General features: G+C 43.5%; 2 protein-coding genes across 4 annotated transcripts in view; one reads left to right on the top strand and one right to left on the bottom strand.

Moving 5' to 3' along the window:
• Positions 1-249: 249 nt before the first annotated feature.
• Positions 250-6,865, bottom strand: LOC116842459 (probable protein phosphatase CG10417). 2 transcript variants are annotated; one of them, XR_004377726.1, is made up of 7 exons: positions 6,608-6,865; positions 5,470-5,746; positions 4,404-5,307; positions 4,203-4,323; positions 3,616-4,071; positions 3,088-3,391; positions 250-1,373 (listed from the first exon to the last, which is right to left on the bottom strand). XR_004377726.1 is itself a non-coding variant. In XM_032811708.1 (6 exons), the coding sequence occupies exons 1-6, from the start codon at positions 6,716-6,718 to the stop codon at positions 3,143-3,145; spliced, it is 2,118 nt and encodes a 705-aa protein (XP_032667599.1). In that variant the 5' UTR covers positions 6,719-6,865; the 3' UTR covers positions 250-3,142. The 2 variants fall into 2 exon arrangements, 1 of the variants encoding a protein (XP_032667599.1); XM_032811708.1 differs by having other exon boundaries at positions 250-3,391.
• Positions 6,866-8,438: 1,573 nt separating this feature from the next.
• LOC116842418 (heparan sulfate glucosamine 3-O-sulfotransferase 5) overlaps positions 8,439-17,249 on the top strand; it is a 59,495-nt gene continuing 50,684 nt past the window's right edge. For both annotated transcript variants that reach the window (XM_032811623.1, XM_032811622.1), the window contains exon 1: positions 8,439-8,896. The gene's annotated coding sequence lies outside the window, so the exon portion shown is untranslated. The remainder of the gene's footprint in view (positions 8,897-17,249) is intronic.

The raw sequence follows: 17,249 nt of genomic DNA, 5'->3' as shown, positions 1-17,249 counted from the left end.
TATATATATATATATATATATATATATATATATATATATATATATATATATATATATATATATATATGTATATAATATGATACGTGTACACACGTTATATATATATTATATGTATTGAATCGAATATATATCTATGTTGAGCAAAATAATCGGTTTATGAGTTTCCCTGCCCTTGCGATTTTAGGAGGAGAGGACAATTGAGCGACAAAGAAGAGAGAAAGTGAGAATAAGAGTGAGCATAGAGACCGATTCGAGCGACATGTATATTATGAAACAAGATATTATACATAAGTGTATGACGAAGTTTGCAGCTAAAGACAGTGTTTGGGCGCAAACCTTTCTTCGTGAGACGGAGTCGAATGTACATACATATGTTGCGGAGGTTGTCAACCCCTGAATTGGAAAGGCACATCAGTTCATTCCGAGTGATACTAGATACCACACTAGTATCGATAAACGCTACTGATCACCTTGCAAACGGTATTTACATAAATATCGTGATTGCGCGTATGCGTTCAACTAGAGGTCATTCCTTCGACAAAGTTTTACTGTCTAATAACCACTGCGAGATTATACGCGAGCATCGAGAGAGAAAAGAGCTATATATTATAGCAGAAAATCTCAAATATCGCAAACATGTCGAGGGTAACCAAACTGGGTCGCGACTCACCGTTTTTAAGTCGATTTCGTGAGTGATAACATTTCATGTTATTTCATACGTATCTTTGCAAACAGGTAACATTTTTTTCCGTAGTTCCCGTTTATACGTTTATTTATCGTGTGTTTATGTGTGTGTGTGTGTGTGTGTGTGTGTGTGTGTGCGCGCGTTTATCACAATTTTGTAAAATCGAATTTTAACGAGACAAGTATCGCGATTAGCGTCAGATAATAACATTAATTCATTGATTCGGTATGTAAGCACGTTAGACCAAAGTTCCATGGAAATTTTCTTTGTTTTTAACACACGCTTTCCCAGTTTGCTTGTATTCACATTGAGCAGATACAAATGAGCATATTGCACGAATAGAGATAAATATATAAATTTAAGAGCAGATATCTTTTATTTAATTACTGCAAAAAGAGATCGCTTATAAAGAAACTGATCGTTTTTCAGCAGCTATGTAAAACATAGGCTTACTTCCAGGTACAATATGCTCTGCTCATATTTTGCATTTGTTCGCTACAAGTATCTTACATTCGTTTCATAATGTTATAAATATTTCACGTTTGTTTTCAATGATAGAAAGAATTCCGCGACTCTCTCTTCGCAACACCACAAGTATTCCACTTATATATCCAAATACTCTAAATATTGTAATATCTTGCCAAAATTTCTTCGCAATACGAAATACCTTTGCCGTTTCCCCAAAGAACTACAAAGAGAGAAAAAGAATATATAGTATGTTTGTATGTGTGTGTGTGCGCGCGCGCGTGTGTATCTCTATACAAATATGTATAAATTTACAAAAACATATTTTCGACATATACGCAAATTTCCGAACAAATTTAGATCGTTCCGAAATAGATGGTATTTGATGTGACTTGTCACTTGAGAGTGCGTGTCTTTTTTTCACGTTTCTTTCGTCCTTTAACGTCGCCAATAATATAAAATCACAAATTAGTAACGCGTCATACGCACAGTTGCCTTCGTATAATATAGTTTAAACATCTTAAAACTACTCGCACACCCATCCATTCAACCACTATACCCAGGGATTCAAAAATAAATTCTATTTCGTAAAAATAAGAGATAGTGTTGTATTGAATTACAAATATAAATCCTATAGTCTACATTTATAAATATATGTACATTTATATACTATGTATGTAATCTAAAAACTCAAGAAATATACTCTTTGTAAGTGTAGCTGGAGCAAATGGGATGATACATAAAATAGTTGACCTAATTATTATTAAATTGACCTAATTATTATTAAATTGAAATATTAAGAGATTAACGCATAATGATAACTTTTTCACAAAAATTATAGTTTGAAACAAATGACACAATGATACAAACATAATTACAATTATTACGTCTAAAATAGTTAATAATTATAAACGTAATTCATTTAATTGTCCTCTTTTTATTAAAGATAAGAACATTATTTTTTGCTCGTATTGATATCTGAATTTTATCTGAGTTCAGTCCTCATGATTTAAAGAGTGTTTAATATTTTGCAATGTGAAAATACTATAAAACTTACAGAAGAGCAAGAGGAGCACAAGAGGATAGGGATTGGTCATGTAGAATAATGGAAATTAAATACAGGTAAAAAAAAGCAAGCGGCATAAACTTCAATTAATATTATTGCTTATGTCAGTTCGTATCATTGCGTCATTGGTATAAAACTCATTTCAATCAATGAGTGAGCGTATGATGTGTAAAACTAAAAATAAAGATAGAAACTACAGTTTTACAACGTATGTGAAATCCTACAAGAGAAATTTATACATTTATATTAAATCGTATAAATTTATACGTTTAAATTTATATCGTATAAATTTATACATTTATATTAAATCGTACGCGTATTATTTATCGTATGTATTCTCATAAATATATTCTTGTAAATGCTTTCGAAGAGGTGGAGGGTACAAAAATAAAACAACAGACATAAAATAAAAACTGTTTGTAATCCAGAAATCCACCAGGATCAAAGAGTATTATTGCTGATTTAAATATGCGCACGATAAATGTATTAGTCCGTACGTTGAATGTTTCTTTAATGTAACTGAAAACTCTTCTTCAGACGACCATACTTCACATTCGTACATACGACGATAAGTGGACATATGCATGTGTGGATCTTAGAGAAGAAGAAACAAAATTCTATATGCAATGTCTCACACACACACAATATCGTTTAACAGATAATTAAAAAATGGCTTGCATGTCCGTTGCGAAAATGGGACTTAATATCATCCCCACGTGCTCCAATCGATCAGTCTGCCATCAACGGTCAGCACTAACAACTCTTTACATTAGCGTTATTCCACACACACCTGTTACTATGTAAGTGCCGTCGTGTGTCCATTCAAGATTCGCGCCGAGTAATACGCGCAGGTAATTTTACTTAAACTCACATTTATTCGTCCGCTTATTCGTCCAGCTATCGGTCGATGATGCGTGACTCTTGCTTCACATAGTTGCTTCGGTTTTTGGGCGTTTGCACGGATTCACTGCATTCTCTTCCGCGGCGCACTCGTTATTCTCTTCGGCGGGCGCGGTTGGCGAGACTGATCGTTTCCTCGCGACGCACACGTCAGCAACTGTGTCGCTCTTAGCGGTCTCAGACGCTGGCAATTTGAATTGAACTATCACGGCGGTCATGTTATCGCAGCCCGTCCCATCGCCGAGAGTATCCGGTGCAAGGCAATGATCAAACAACTGTGGCAAACATTACATTTCTCATTAATATAGAACTTTAATTTAAGTTTTTTAATCAGTATATAGAACTTGTAATTAATATTATTCCAATCAATAGTGCTAGAATTCGTTTAAGAGAAAAGAGAATTTCGAATTAGCAAAGCAAGATAAAACTCGTGAAAATGCAGAAAAGCATAATTTGTAAATTAGTTTAGAGATTTGATAATTTGGGTAGAAATGCGTACCTCTTCGCAGATCTTGGAAAGATTCTCGTACTTTTGCGACAAACGAGAGCGCACGAATTGCACAACGCTTTGACTGGACATGAAGTTCCAGATGCCGTCGCACGCGAGCACCATAAACTCATCTCGTTCAGGGTCGATCGTCACGTGCCTTACGTCCGGCAGCGCGGAAATCATTTGTTCCTGTGGCGGCAATACCATGTTCTGCTTATACGCATGATCGCCGAGCGCTCTAGAAAGATTGAGGCCGCCGTTCACTCGGCCGTCACTTGTCACCCCTCCGCCTGCTTTTACTATACGCTCCATTTCTGGCTCGTCTTCGGGCTTATGGTCTAGACTGAGTTCGACAGCCTGGCCGTCCCTAGACAGGACGCAGCGGGAATCCCCAGCGTTGGCAACGTATAGTTCCTTCCCCTTGAGTATCGCCACCACCGCCGTGCATCCGCTGTCAGCGCCAGGCTACGCAGAAGACATTATATGAAGAAAAATGGGCATATATCTTACGAGTTGTATCTGACACATCCTTTTATACAGAAAGTAGAAAACGAGTTTCGATAAAAGTTTTGCAAAGCAGAAAATCAATACTGTACTTTCTCCGTGTTCACCATAAAGTCATCGGTCTCGTCGTCGGAGTCTTCATCCATCTCTTCTCCCTCGATCTCGTCATCTTCCTCGTCGCTTTCATCCTCATCGATATCTTCCGTATCGTCACTGCAGAATTTCGAGAGAAATCTCAGTTCAAATCTACAGATTACGCTTATTTTGACGTTGAATCATCGCGTTCCTCTTACCTTTCAGGCACGCCGTCGAATGTTTCGTCATTTTCATCGTCATCGTCGTCTTCCTCGGAATCGTCGTTGCCTTTTTTCAATAAACTTTGGTAAAGATCCATGGGTTGGATTCTTCTCCGTCCACTGCTAGTTATTCGCTCTTGCTGCCCGGCATCTCCGTTCTCCACGGGTGTGCAGGAGCTGCTCGATACATTGTCACCGCCGCCTTTACTACTGTCTGCGTCCCCGATCCTCTTGGTCTCCGCGCCATTGACGTCCGCATCGTTCGCATTAGATTCCGCTGTGCATGGTGCCTTACTGAGACTCGACACCTCCTCCTTCACGTCCTCCGAACTGTCGGGCATATCCATAGACTTGGAAGGTTCCACGTCCGCAGTAGAGCCCACTGGTGTAGGCGCGTGAGAATTGCCATTGCTCGTCGTTGAGTCCAGCACCTGCTCGGCCTCGTTGCTCGCCGGACAGTCGGTCTCCTTTTGCTCCACCGTGCTGGACAGACTGGAGCCACACGGTTGACTGGAACTACTCACGTCTGTTTCATTTGTATTCCAGGGAGTTGTAACCAAGCTTGGTGTGGCGGCAGCAGCGGATGAGGATGAAGACTGCGACAGTGATGATGGTGGTGGTGGTGGTGGTGGTGGTGGTGGTGGTGGTGGTGGTGGTGGTGGTTGTAACAGAGACGAGGGCGAAGACGAACAGCCTGCACCAGACGACGAACAACCTGCTTTCTCGCGTCCTCTCCGGCCACGTAGGTAAGGGCTCGCGAAACACGCGCGTTTACCACATTTCTCGCCCTTGAGATTTTTCACATGAGAATTCGAGATCTCTGACTGATGGTACTTCGCCATTACTTGCTCCAATGGCATTGTCGCCTCCATACACAGATTACTAACATTCTCCTCTTCATCTGTACGCAACGTAATGTACGAAGGCAAGTTTATTAATAGTTTATATGCAAAGTTAAGTGGTGAAAACAAACTAGAGCTTGTTAATTGTACGATTAGCCAAGCTGTCTTTACAAAGGTATAACCAGTAACAATGCATATCTCTAATAGTGAGAAAAACGCACCAGATTCATTCAAGTCACCCTCATTTTTTTCTGATCCAGTCCCTGCGAGCTCTTTGAGCATATTCACTACTTCTGGCTTCGTAAGGGTAGCATCGAAACCCAGAAAGGCATCTATCAAAGCTTGCGCGACATCGCCCCTCTTGTAAGCTTCAGTCTGCTTGATAAATTCAGGTAGGTTACGTGCGCAATAAGTTGCTACCTCGTGCCCTCCGTGACCATCGTACACAGCAAATAATGAAGTATTGTCATCGAAATTTATGCAGCAGTTGTGTGCATCCTACAAGTAAATAATTGTTATTAAGAATTTGTTTTTAATATTAATTCCTTTTTGATCTATAAAGGAAGCTCTTAAATTAGGAAAATCTATTCATTGTTGGATGAAATTGTTCTGCGAGTGATTCGCCTAACTTTAGCAACAATGGTAGATTTTGTGGGATAAGATACTACAATTGCTACATATGTAAAATTTGTTTCAACAATGGAATATTGATAATTTGTAACATATATAGACAAGGTACAATGCACCATTTACAGTTATACATATATTCATGTGTATTACATACTAATATACATGATGTATATAGACCTGTTCTTTTTGGTCAAACTGAGTTGCACTTTTTGCATTTAGAGTAAAAAGAGCATATAACCCAGCATTGAATGGGAAAGGGGCAATGTTCTAGTGCAGTACTAGTTCATCCAAAAAGAACAGACCTCATGTGTGTGCCACATATGTGCACCACGTACACATCTGAGCAGCATTGCTAGTCAAAATAATATCTGTGATAAGACAAATGTGTCATGATGTCGGATGCGTCGTGGAGACGCACTTAAAAGAACCTTATTTCTTAGTAAATAAATGTTCGTTAATAGTCGAGTCGGACGAGCATCGCGGCGCGTGAATTGTCGCGTGTCCGGGCGTCGGCGGCCGCGGCGCAACGCTCGGCGTTGGGGATGCATTGGCGAGAGTGTGCTCGTCCACGCGGTAGCCGGTCGTACGCGTGGAACAAGTAGCCGGCGCGGGTTGGGAGGTGAACTCGCCGAAGCTGGCTGATGATGCGATAAAGGCGCGCGTGCGACCGCCACCGCTACCGTTACCGCCGCCGCCGCCGCCGTCGTCGCGACACGACTTCCCGCTTACCTCCTGACTGATACGCCAGCCTTGCATGGAACTCGCGCCGTACGCGACGTTCTTTCCCACCTCGTCGCACGATATCTTCTTGGTGATCGGCTCCGACAAGTAGGCTCCCATCTTTCGAGATACCGGCTGCCCGTCGTGTCGCTCTCGCGCGGCGTCCGCGTAATATCGCAGTATTTCGCCACAAAACAGAATTCACAAGCGCGGTGCAGTCGTACAACTAGCCTCTCATGACCGGTTTGGCTTTCTGTTTTCCAGCGCGCCGCTGGCGCCAGCTGGGCCGTCGAGCGGGCACGAGCGCGCGTACGCGTGCGCGGCGCGCGCTTTCGCGCCAAACCTAAGACGACGTGCGCAAGTAAGCCGCCGGGCGAATAACCGAGCGCGCATTCCCCTCTTCGGAAGTGTCTGTAGTTAGTGCACCTACGCGTCGCCCCGCGCCGTTGGCGCTTTTGGAAAGCGGGAACTTGCGTAAGAACTTGTTACGCGCTCTCCTCGGCCGATCGATCCGGACGAGGAGAACGTTGATTGGCGGCGCGCAATATCGTGGACATTCACGCGTGATCGTGGCATCGTGCGGCGGAAGACTGATCGCTTCGTAATAATGTAGGCATTTCTAGTCAATATATTAGGTCTGTTTTTTCAGCTGCACTGTTGTACTGGTACAATAAGTTAGAGTGGGACACAAATTTTCATTTCGCTTTAGCTTATTGCATCAGTGTAGCAGTGCAGTTGAAAAGAACAGACCAATAGTAAACCCAGACAGCACAAGATCTCCAGAGAATGTCTTGGGGATGTTCTCAGAACGTCTTTAGGATGTTCTGTGGAGATCTATGCTATTTGGTAAGATAAGTATCTTCAAATATCTTTACTTCGTTGACCTGTAAAACTTATTCTAGTCTTCGTTATGGATACTTCGTGTTGACAGCGCCATTCTATCTCGATTGCCAATTATATGTCGAAGAGAGATAGAATGATGTTTTCGGTACGAAGCATCCAAAATGAGCACAGCTTAAATGTGTCTTTCTGATTTTTAAGATGAAACAACGTTGCACGTAACGGTCGTAGATGAAGAGAACTCGCATAATATTTTAAGTTCTCATGTGATGAAATATTTGCTCTAGCTTTTGGATTAACACGGCGTCCTCTATGGATTTGTTTGAAATTATTTCAAGCTTTTTGAGGAAGTGAAATGAACGAAACTAATCCATAAAACACGCGTCAAACTGGAAGCAAGTAGAACTTGAAATGAAAATATTTAACGTCCATTATAACTTTATTTTGAACTCTCTTTCATCGATAAGAATATCTCTATAACGCGTATCTCGTATTTACCAACATCTCGATTGAACCTTAATCTGAGTTTAAACTATTCAGATAAAGACTTGATTAAAATCTCGGACTTAGGTCTTGATTAAGAATTTGATAATCTTATATTAAAGTTGATTAAGAACAATGTTTGTAGAAAGCTTTTTACTTGGTACTTAAATGTACTTATAAGCACATTTGAAGACATTTTTATCGATGAGAGAGAACTCAGAACGATATTCCCAAAAGAGTGGCTTTGACGAGAGACTTTTCTTCGTAGTAAAGAGCAAGCGTCTTCAATGAATAAGGAGGATGCGAGAATTCATCTGTGCGGAGTACATTGAACGTAAGCGCGCTTGAAATTCGCGCGCCACGGAGGATGCGCGGTTGAGTCGCGCGGTGGAGCCGCGTGAATACGCCGACAGATGTCACGCGCCGTCGCAAGTGGCCGAGTGGAGGGGGTAGTCGGAGTGCGCGCTGCGCCGGAGCGAGCGCGAGCCCGCTCCGGCCCGCCAGTCGTTCGGCGAAACTCAGGGAGGTTAGGTCGGGCCGCGTTCCTCGCGAACGCTCGGTGCTCCGGAACACCGCGACGATTGACGCGGACGGCAACGGTTACGCCTCGGGATCGCGATCACAGTGGCATCGCGCCACGCCTCGTTGCGCGAGCTCCTCGCGCTCGCTGGCGAGCGTCGATCGTGCCCCGATTGCTCATCAGCCCGCCGAGTGAGGGTGACGAGTCTCTCGCTCCGCTCATCCCCGTGCGTCGGTCTCTGTATCTCCCTCTCTTTCATCCCTCATCCCTCCAGCGTCGTGGACGAGCGCGTAGTAGCGTCATCGGGTAGTGTCATCGCCCGGCTCCTATCGTCGCGGTGATCGCAGCCGTCCATACATCGTCAACGTGCCAGTCATCGGCCAGCACGCAGTCACGAAGAGACGAGGATAAGCCAGCACCGGCCTAGTGACCTGACCTTGGATCGGCCCGACCAGGTATGTACACATTTTGTCACTTGCTCGAGCAGTTGTTTCGCGCGCGCGAGACGATTTTGCTACCGGAAGCGAAAGCCTCTTCCTTTTCTTCTTCTTCGAGATGCTCGATATGGCGCTGCTGGGGACGCTTGAGGGTAGTATGGCAGCGGCACGTACCACGCTAATTCAGAGTGCTTAACGCGCGTACGTGTCACGGGTAAGAGGATTTCGGAGGGCTCGCGTGTCGACGATGAACTTAATAAGTAAGCACGCCTCTCGCGCGCGCTCGATATCGATGTATATTCTTACAACGGCTCCCCGATGCGCCGGCCCGTTTTTCGACGGACAGGCTATCATATATCGATTTCGAAGCGGTGTTCTCCGTACCCGCGAATTTCCTGGTGACCCTAAACACCGTGTCCGGTCGCGGCGATATTCGTTGTTTACAACAGCGTGACGCCACACGATCGAAATTCGCTTCGAACAGCGCCCGCGACTCTGGGTTTTCGCGGTGTTGTGGCGGGGCAATTATGCCCGTCCTTTCGGATCGTATAGATCTCCCAGCGGCCATTGCGATTCGTGCATCAAGTATTTGAAAAGTATATTAAACGAAACAAAACACGCGGGCGACTCCGCCGCCGCCACCGCGGATGAATGTATATACTCGGCCGGGTTTATATGTTTGCAATTAAACTCTTTCCGAGCGTTTATCCGTTATCACGCAAAGCGGTTAGCAAGCTATTTAACTATCGCGTATATCTCGTTCCACTGAACGTGCGGTAGCGACGTGTCTGACTCGACACGCCGTCATCCACTGCCGCCGTGCCGAGAGCCTGTTTCCACTACTGTGCAAACGGCCGTTGATCTCTAATCGCGCAAAATATTGTCGGGCGAGCCTCGTTTCGGGCTTTTGCTGTGTTTGCCGTGAGAAAGGACTGACTATAGTCCGCCACTCGGCCGATCTATAATTCACCGCGAAATCCGCGGTGAAATTCTACTTTAATTTTATGCGCTCCGCGCAACACAGAAAACGCACTCGCCAATTTACTGCCGCGTACACATTCGTGAATTTTGCATGATTCTCGGCCAATAATTAATAGTAATTCGGTATAATCTGATACAATCTCTACAACAATACAGAGCAATTCCAGTAATTCTGAGCATATTCCTCGTATGCTTTCTCACGAGTAGAATCGCACCTCGAATTTTGCCGCGCCAACTATGCGGATCGTTCATTTGGAGTAAGTAATAAGGTAAAGCTATTTCTTGTTTCGCGCCTCGATTGTTTTGTATTTGCGGTTATTGTTAAAAGTTAAGACGCGCTGTTCTTGTTGAGCACACAAACTCTCGTCTAACTGTGTTTATTCGATCGACGTTGATGTCTGAAGGTAACATGACGTGTGAGGGTCCGCAACACGGGTAATTTGAAGACGCATCTGGGAATTAATTAAGTCGAACGAAATAATACGTAAATTGTGCGGATGCATAGCGCCGGAAGGATTCGTTCAATTTATTCGCGCGTCGCTCCTGCTCCGCGACAAGTTGCGGCTTGCCGTTTATAGCAGGACGATGGCAAGTCTCCAAATGCGAAGCAAGATGAGCGTACACAAGCTTACGCTGTCGGTTTTAATTATCCTCCGATTTGATCCGCGCACCTGCAAGTCATTATTCGCTCTATGCAAGCTGTTGCATGCGCGCCGTACTACGTATTCACTTCCGATCGATCCGTCCCGCGATAACGAGTGTCTTTAATGGAAAAGTGTGACAGCCTGCTTTCAGAAATGCATACATTGGACTAGTGCAAAAGATTTGTCATTTTTCCAGTAAATTCCCGTAGGAAGTTTGGATATTAAAAAATAAGAAATGAAGAGATTTTGCACGGAAAAAAAAGATTTGATTGAATTAACCAAATAGTAGAAATAGTAAATGAGAAAATTGAGAAGTAGGAAATTGGAAAATAGAAAACTTAGGAAATTGAGGGAAATAGAGGAAATTAGATGTTTAAAAAATACCATGTCGATTTTATTGGGGGAAATTATTGATTGCATTAATCTTTTGTATTACCAATGCTCCGCATTATTGATTTCTTCAAAATTTAATATAATTTTATTTTGTAATAAAACAATTTTTACAAAACTATTTTAACTTTCTACGTATTTTACAATTTATTTATTTCTTTATTCATTTTTTTACTTTCTTTTAACCATTTTATTTGACAAACACGACGAACGTTTTAACTTTGTTTCGATAATGGATCTTTTTAGATTATTCTTGTTTATCAATATCTTGAAAAGCTCAATGTTTATAAAACTTTTTAAGTAGTAGCTCGTTAGTGATGATTTTCGCTTGTCCAATCTTTTTTCTCGTAGGATCATACAGTAGGAAACAACTGTCGCGAGTTTTTGCGACGTATTTAAAGCTCGGATTCGGCATGAAAATAGAAAATCCAGTTCTCGTGCGGACTCAATATGAGAAAATAATTTGAAATTGTGACAACCGATATTTACGTTTGACCTTTGCTATTCTTCCCGCTGTCTTTCCGCCCGCCTTCGGAAGCATTAATTAACGGTTGGCGTTTTAGTAGATACAAGCTCCGCGTCGAGCTTCCATGTTATTACAGTATCGTCTCGCAAATCATGTAAACTAGCTTTATTGTTCCGCCGCGCGCGAGCTTCGTATCGCGAAAATTGCATGGCTGCCGTGTCGCGCCGTGTTCGCAAAATTAATCAAACCTATTTGCGAATATGTTTTTCCCGCATTTATTATTCGTGAAACAATGCAGTAACGTCACCGTCGTGATGGTTCGTCCGCAGATATTGATAAAAATATGCGCGGTACGTGCAATCGAATTACAAATTAATCTCGGCAAACACGAAAGTTTGTATTGCGTTCGCGCCTCTATTAAAATCCCATTCGTTATTTGTTATTTCATCAGGCCCATTATTATTTCGGCGAATTTGCGTTGCGTGCCGCGCCGAGGTGGTTTTGTAGGTGCATTTGTTAAACCAAACTATACGCTTTGTCGCTGTACGAAAACTCGTGCATCTGTAATTCTTTGTGTTTTATCTCGCGAAGAATTGTAATACTCGCGCTGTTGTTCGTGAGAATGATTAATTAAGTCCGTGTCACGCGAGAGAGAAAGAAAACGAAAGAGAGAGAGAAAGAGAGGAGTGGAGATGGGGGCAGGGAGAGGATTAAAATTCGGTGTAGTCTGGCGTTCATGAAAATATTCAACGGATTCGCGTAAGACACGAATCCACTTTCCTACGACATTCGCTTCCTACAAAATTCGCGAGCTAAAAGCGATTCGTTCGAACGTTTGTACACATTTGCAACCTCATATTGCGTGAGCTTCGCTATTGTCATGAATCCCGTTGCGAATATAAACGATGTAATGACACGGTATCTTTCTACCTGCGTCTTGATCCTCAAAGATTCTTGCACACATAAAAGTATCATTCTACTGCCAAGAATGGCGATTACTCAGTTTACTTTCCTTCTTCTAAGTGATGATTATCTTCAACAAAAAATATTTTCTTGATAATATTTTCTTTGTTTCCAAATATATTCATCGTGAACTTCAGGTAAGCTCACACCGAGAAAAAGATAAAGTTTTTCCCTCCGAAATAAACTTTTTCCGCGAATAAATTTTCAAGTGTTTTTTTTCTCAGTGCATTATCATGTACTCAAAAGAAGAATTTATTCTCTTTATAAGAATATTACAAAACTTTATCAAAGCAGAAGTCGATTTGACTCCTATGGCTAAGTTAGTCTTGCATGCTGTCGTGCTGAAAGCATCATTCTATCTTTATCGCTCATTACACGCCGAAGAAAGATAGAATGATGCTCTCAGCGCGAAGGCATGCAAGATGAATTTGGCCTACGTAAGCAAATCAAATTTCTGTTTTAATTTAATATTCTTGGTTGAAATGCTAAACTTACTATAATTCAGAATGTAATATGAATAAATTTGATATTTATGATGAACTTAGGATAGATTTGCAGATGTATAAACTAGTTATGATAGAAATGAACATTTATTTGAACGTAGGTATAGTCTTCCGTGTGTATGGAATTTGAGATTTGGGCAGCTTAAATTAGGTTCGACTTTGAAAGACTAAGAAGAAAAAAGAAAGAAAAAATCGAGACGCGTTTGAAAATATTTCTCTCTCTTCAATTCGCTAAAATTGGCTAGAAGTCTTCGAAATACGCGGAATGGGAGAGAGAAACAGAGAGAAAGAGGAAGAACGGGAAAACGAGAGAGTGAGCTTGGTCGAAACATAGGTCGAAAAAAGGGGGTTAATGCTTTCCCGAGCGCTCGCAACGTCGCCGTATACGTTGTACGTCCGCGTCGTTTATAAAGCGGGCGGGATAAAAGGTTTAAAGGGGACGGTCGCCAAGTATCGAGGAATATTTAAACTTGGGCTCGAGGCTTTTTCGAAGGGCGTCAGCCCCCGAAGTTACCGGTACGTGACTCGCGATCGTGACGATATAAAAGTAACTTGCTTCCAATCGAGCGCAGAGACTCTCGTGATCCTAGGTCGCTTCCGCCTGGTATGTACACGTGCGTGTACAAAGTTGTAAGACCCTGGCTTCTCCACCGTCTTCTTTCTCCTCCCTCCATCTCCTCTTCTTCCCCAACGCTGGAAAGAGAAGAGCCCGTAAATCACGTCTCGTTACGCGCACCGAAATTATTTAGTAATATTCAATAACCGCCGATGCGCGAGGACGATTTGACGATCGTTACCGTGGCGCAACATTGAATACTAAAACCCTTGTCCTTTGTGAGCGGTTTGTAATTCGGCGCGGAATTTGGCGAGATGAGATTCAATTTGAATACGTCCACCCTCTGATAGTCCTTGCGCTTAAAAATGAGGGAGAGAGAGAGAAAGAGAGAGGGAGAAAGAGAGAGACGTGCTTTCGGCTTTTCTAGCAGGAACATTTAACGCTATTTTATGAGCTTGGCGCGTGGTGCGTTCTACTTTTACGCGTAATAAGATACTGCCTCTCCATATATATCTCTCTCTTACTCTCTCGGAGCATTGTACATTTCTCGCTTCGTTACCGGCAATTTCCTTCTCGCGGCAGCCGCGACGCGCCTTGCGAATCGCGAAGCGGCGCACGTCGCGCGGGCACACCGTGATTCAGCTACCAGAATCAATTTTTAACGCACAGCCCGTTTGCCCTTCCCACCCCGTCTTTTTGGTCCTGGATTTTCCTCTCGCGGCGTGAAAGATATCCTCAACGTGTACAGAACGCTGAGTCGTCGAATGTGGCTTTAACGATAGCCGAAAAGAGTAACCGCTCGAGGGGAAGAACGTTATCGGGTTGAAGCATATTCTCGAGGCAGCGGCGAATCGTTTAATTGAACACTGCCGTATATATTTACCGTTAAGATGAACATACCAATGCCCGGACACGTGCTTAAATTTGGATATTTTCACTGCGTATTGATTTTTTTAGATATTTGTATTTAAAGGGGAAGGGTTTTATTTTAGATGGCCGAAAAATAAGTTTCTGCACATTTTTTTCAGAGAAAGAAATAAAGATAACAATATAGACATTTGACCATCTTATTTGCTATTGTTTCAAGTATAAAGAAGTTATCTAAAAAAATGAAATTCCGTCCAGTTTTTTGCTGAGTGCGGTGTCGCCTGATTTGCAGTTCGTGTAATAATCTGAAATAAGTGAAACGATGAAATTTAAAAATTGTATTAAATTTGCTGGAGAATAAAAAATTCTTTGGAAAATTTCCGGAATTAATATTATTATTTACATTGAATAAAAATGGAAAGGAGAGAAAATGTCCGGTGCCAGCTCGCTCAGCACAAAAGACCTGGACGATGATATTTAAAAATTCGTTTTTATATAAGAAAATAATTTTTTATATTTAAAATAATGATAAATAGAACGGTGAAAATCCTGTATTGTGATATCTTTATTAATTTCTTCAAAAAAAATTCGTCTTTTTCGGTCATCTACAACCAGAGAAGCCGCCCCTAAATCCCAAAACAATAAGAATGTCCAGGATTGGGTACGTATCCGGGGATTGCTACTTTTACCGTACACTGCCACCAAGCCCGCTCGCGTTTTTCCGTGTGACGTCACGCGCCACGTCGCGAATTCCGCGCGCATTACGTTGCGATCGCTTCGCGGAGCGCAGCTCCTGGCGCACGACGAGGCTTCCGCCGTGGCTACAACCTACGTGGTCCATAAATGAGAGTTTATTCGATAATTCGGGCTTTACACGGCGGTGAAAGCGAGCTCAATGATCGCTATACCGCAGCAGTCGATGCCGAATTCAGCGTCACGCCGCGCCGGCGATCGGCCACGCATTTGCGAACGTATGACGCCCGTGGAGCAACCTGTTGTGCCGTCTCATCGGATAATCCGCCGGGACAACTTTTTCCTCGTTCGCACTTATCGTTCCTTCGCGGTGCGAGCCGATGCCGACACCAGGAGCGCCGCGTCGGGCCGCCGCGAGCAGTCGCCCCCGCTCGTTTTCGCCAATGACATGTTTACTACCCCCGTTGCGGTGGCGCGAGCGCGACCTTCCCTAAGAGCTTCGCGTGCGAGACGTAACAGCGCACACACAGTCGATTAGCATAATTTTTGTTAGGAAAGAAGTGTCGGTCTCCATCGGAGATCGCCGAGGAATGACCCAATTTCGCTCTCGGGCGGAGATAAAAATATGTAGTGGCACGCGTTCACAGTAGCTCCCGCGTCCTCTGCGCCGACGCTCTTTGAAAATGCACAGTAATCGTCGTAATAGATTCTTGATAGACGGATAGGAATAAGGTTTCTCGATAAAGAGGACGGAGAGCTCCGCGAGCGCGGCGTTGCGCAAATGCCATTGCTACACTCTTTGTCGCGATGAATTATTTATTTATGGATTTATGTTGCGACGCGTCCGAGTGTTACAGCTAACGTGTTCGTGTGCGCGATAACGTATAAGTACACTGATGCCCATTTCTACCAAGTTTGGTTAACTTAACCGGCTGGTTATTCCGGAATTGACCAATCGCATCTATCAAGTCTGAGAAATGTGATTGATCAGTTCCATTGGAATAACCAAGCAGTTAAGTTAACCAAAGTTGGCACAAATGGGTAGAAATGAGTCACGGAACGGCTTGGAGACACATCTCGAACAAGTTGCAGCGCTTCAAGATGTCAAAATTGAGAGGCACTGCTGACGCGCGTAATTACGAATCCATTATGACAGAAGTCGAAGTAACAGTATAGAGTGTGAAAATAAATGTAAGATAACGTGATGACGTGTTAATACATACTGATACACTCTGCTCTCTTAAAGTGAATCAATGAATAGTCTCTGATATCAGTTATAAGTATAGCACTGAGCACTTTCAATGCAACACTTATAACTGCAAATCAGTGTATATTCACTGTTTTCAGTGATGTTTCACTGATACATTGTCAGAAAGTGTACTGTCACTTCGACTGCTGTCACAACCGATTTATACGCAAATGCGTCGGCAGTACCTCTCAGTTTTGGCATCTTGAAGCAATTTCAGTACTCGAAATGCGTCCAAACCGTTTTGTCACTGAATGTACATACGTCTCGCAGGTCGTCGCGGAAATCACCGAGTAACTACTCGGCCTGCCCGTTTCGAGCCTGCTCGAGCGGCGTTTGTTCAAACACGATGCACCCGTTTCCTATACCGAGACACTATCGCAACACCTGACCGCGGAGCTCGAATGCGCTGAGAAATGGCGGGATTAAGATCGCGCAGTTTGTCTTGGCTCTTCGCCGTCGTGTCGTAACCGGCGAACTCTCGAGCGCGCGCAAGTTTCACTGCATAAGCCGAATTGACAACAGTCGCTATCGTCGCTCTGGCGCGAAAGCGTCCCGACGGGAGTTCGTTCTTTCGCGCTACGATCCCGTCGCGGTCGTCCGCGGCTCGAAGTTGTAACAACGCGTCGATAATTAACGAGTCCGCGTGCGCGCGCGCGCGAGGAAAGACCAGTGCTCGATTCTACGAAGTGGCTTCTTATCTCGAAGAGATAAAGTTTCCTCTTTTTCTTTCCTTTCTGTTCTTTTTTCTCCTATCGCCAATCTTACCGACGATTTTTCCGTCGCGGCTGCCGCACGGAAACCGTCGATTCTCGCCCGAGTCCTCGCGGATTCTTGTCCCTTTTTTCCTTTTCTTGTACGGAGCGCGATATCCTCTTCATCCCTGAGACTGACTCCGACTCGAGCTTTGCCCCGTCAATTCTCTCGTTACGTAAATTTATCCAGGCGTCGTCTCGCGGCGAGATTGGATGTAACACAAGGTGCGGAAACAGAACGAGGGAGAGACAGAGAGAGAGAGAGAGAGAGAGAGAGAGAGAGAGAGAGAGAGAGAGAGAGAGAGAG

This window comes from Odontomachus brunneus, unplaced genomic scaffold, assembly GCF_010583005.1.
Source record: "Odontomachus brunneus isolate Ranch 3 - 2012 unplaced genomic scaffold, Obru_v1 Obru_scaffold_025, whole genome shotgun sequence".
Lineage (NCBI taxonomy): Eukaryota > Metazoa > Arthropoda > Insecta > Hymenoptera > Formicidae > Odontomachus > Odontomachus brunneus.
This window is presented reverse-complemented; position numbering and strand designations above follow the sequence as displayed.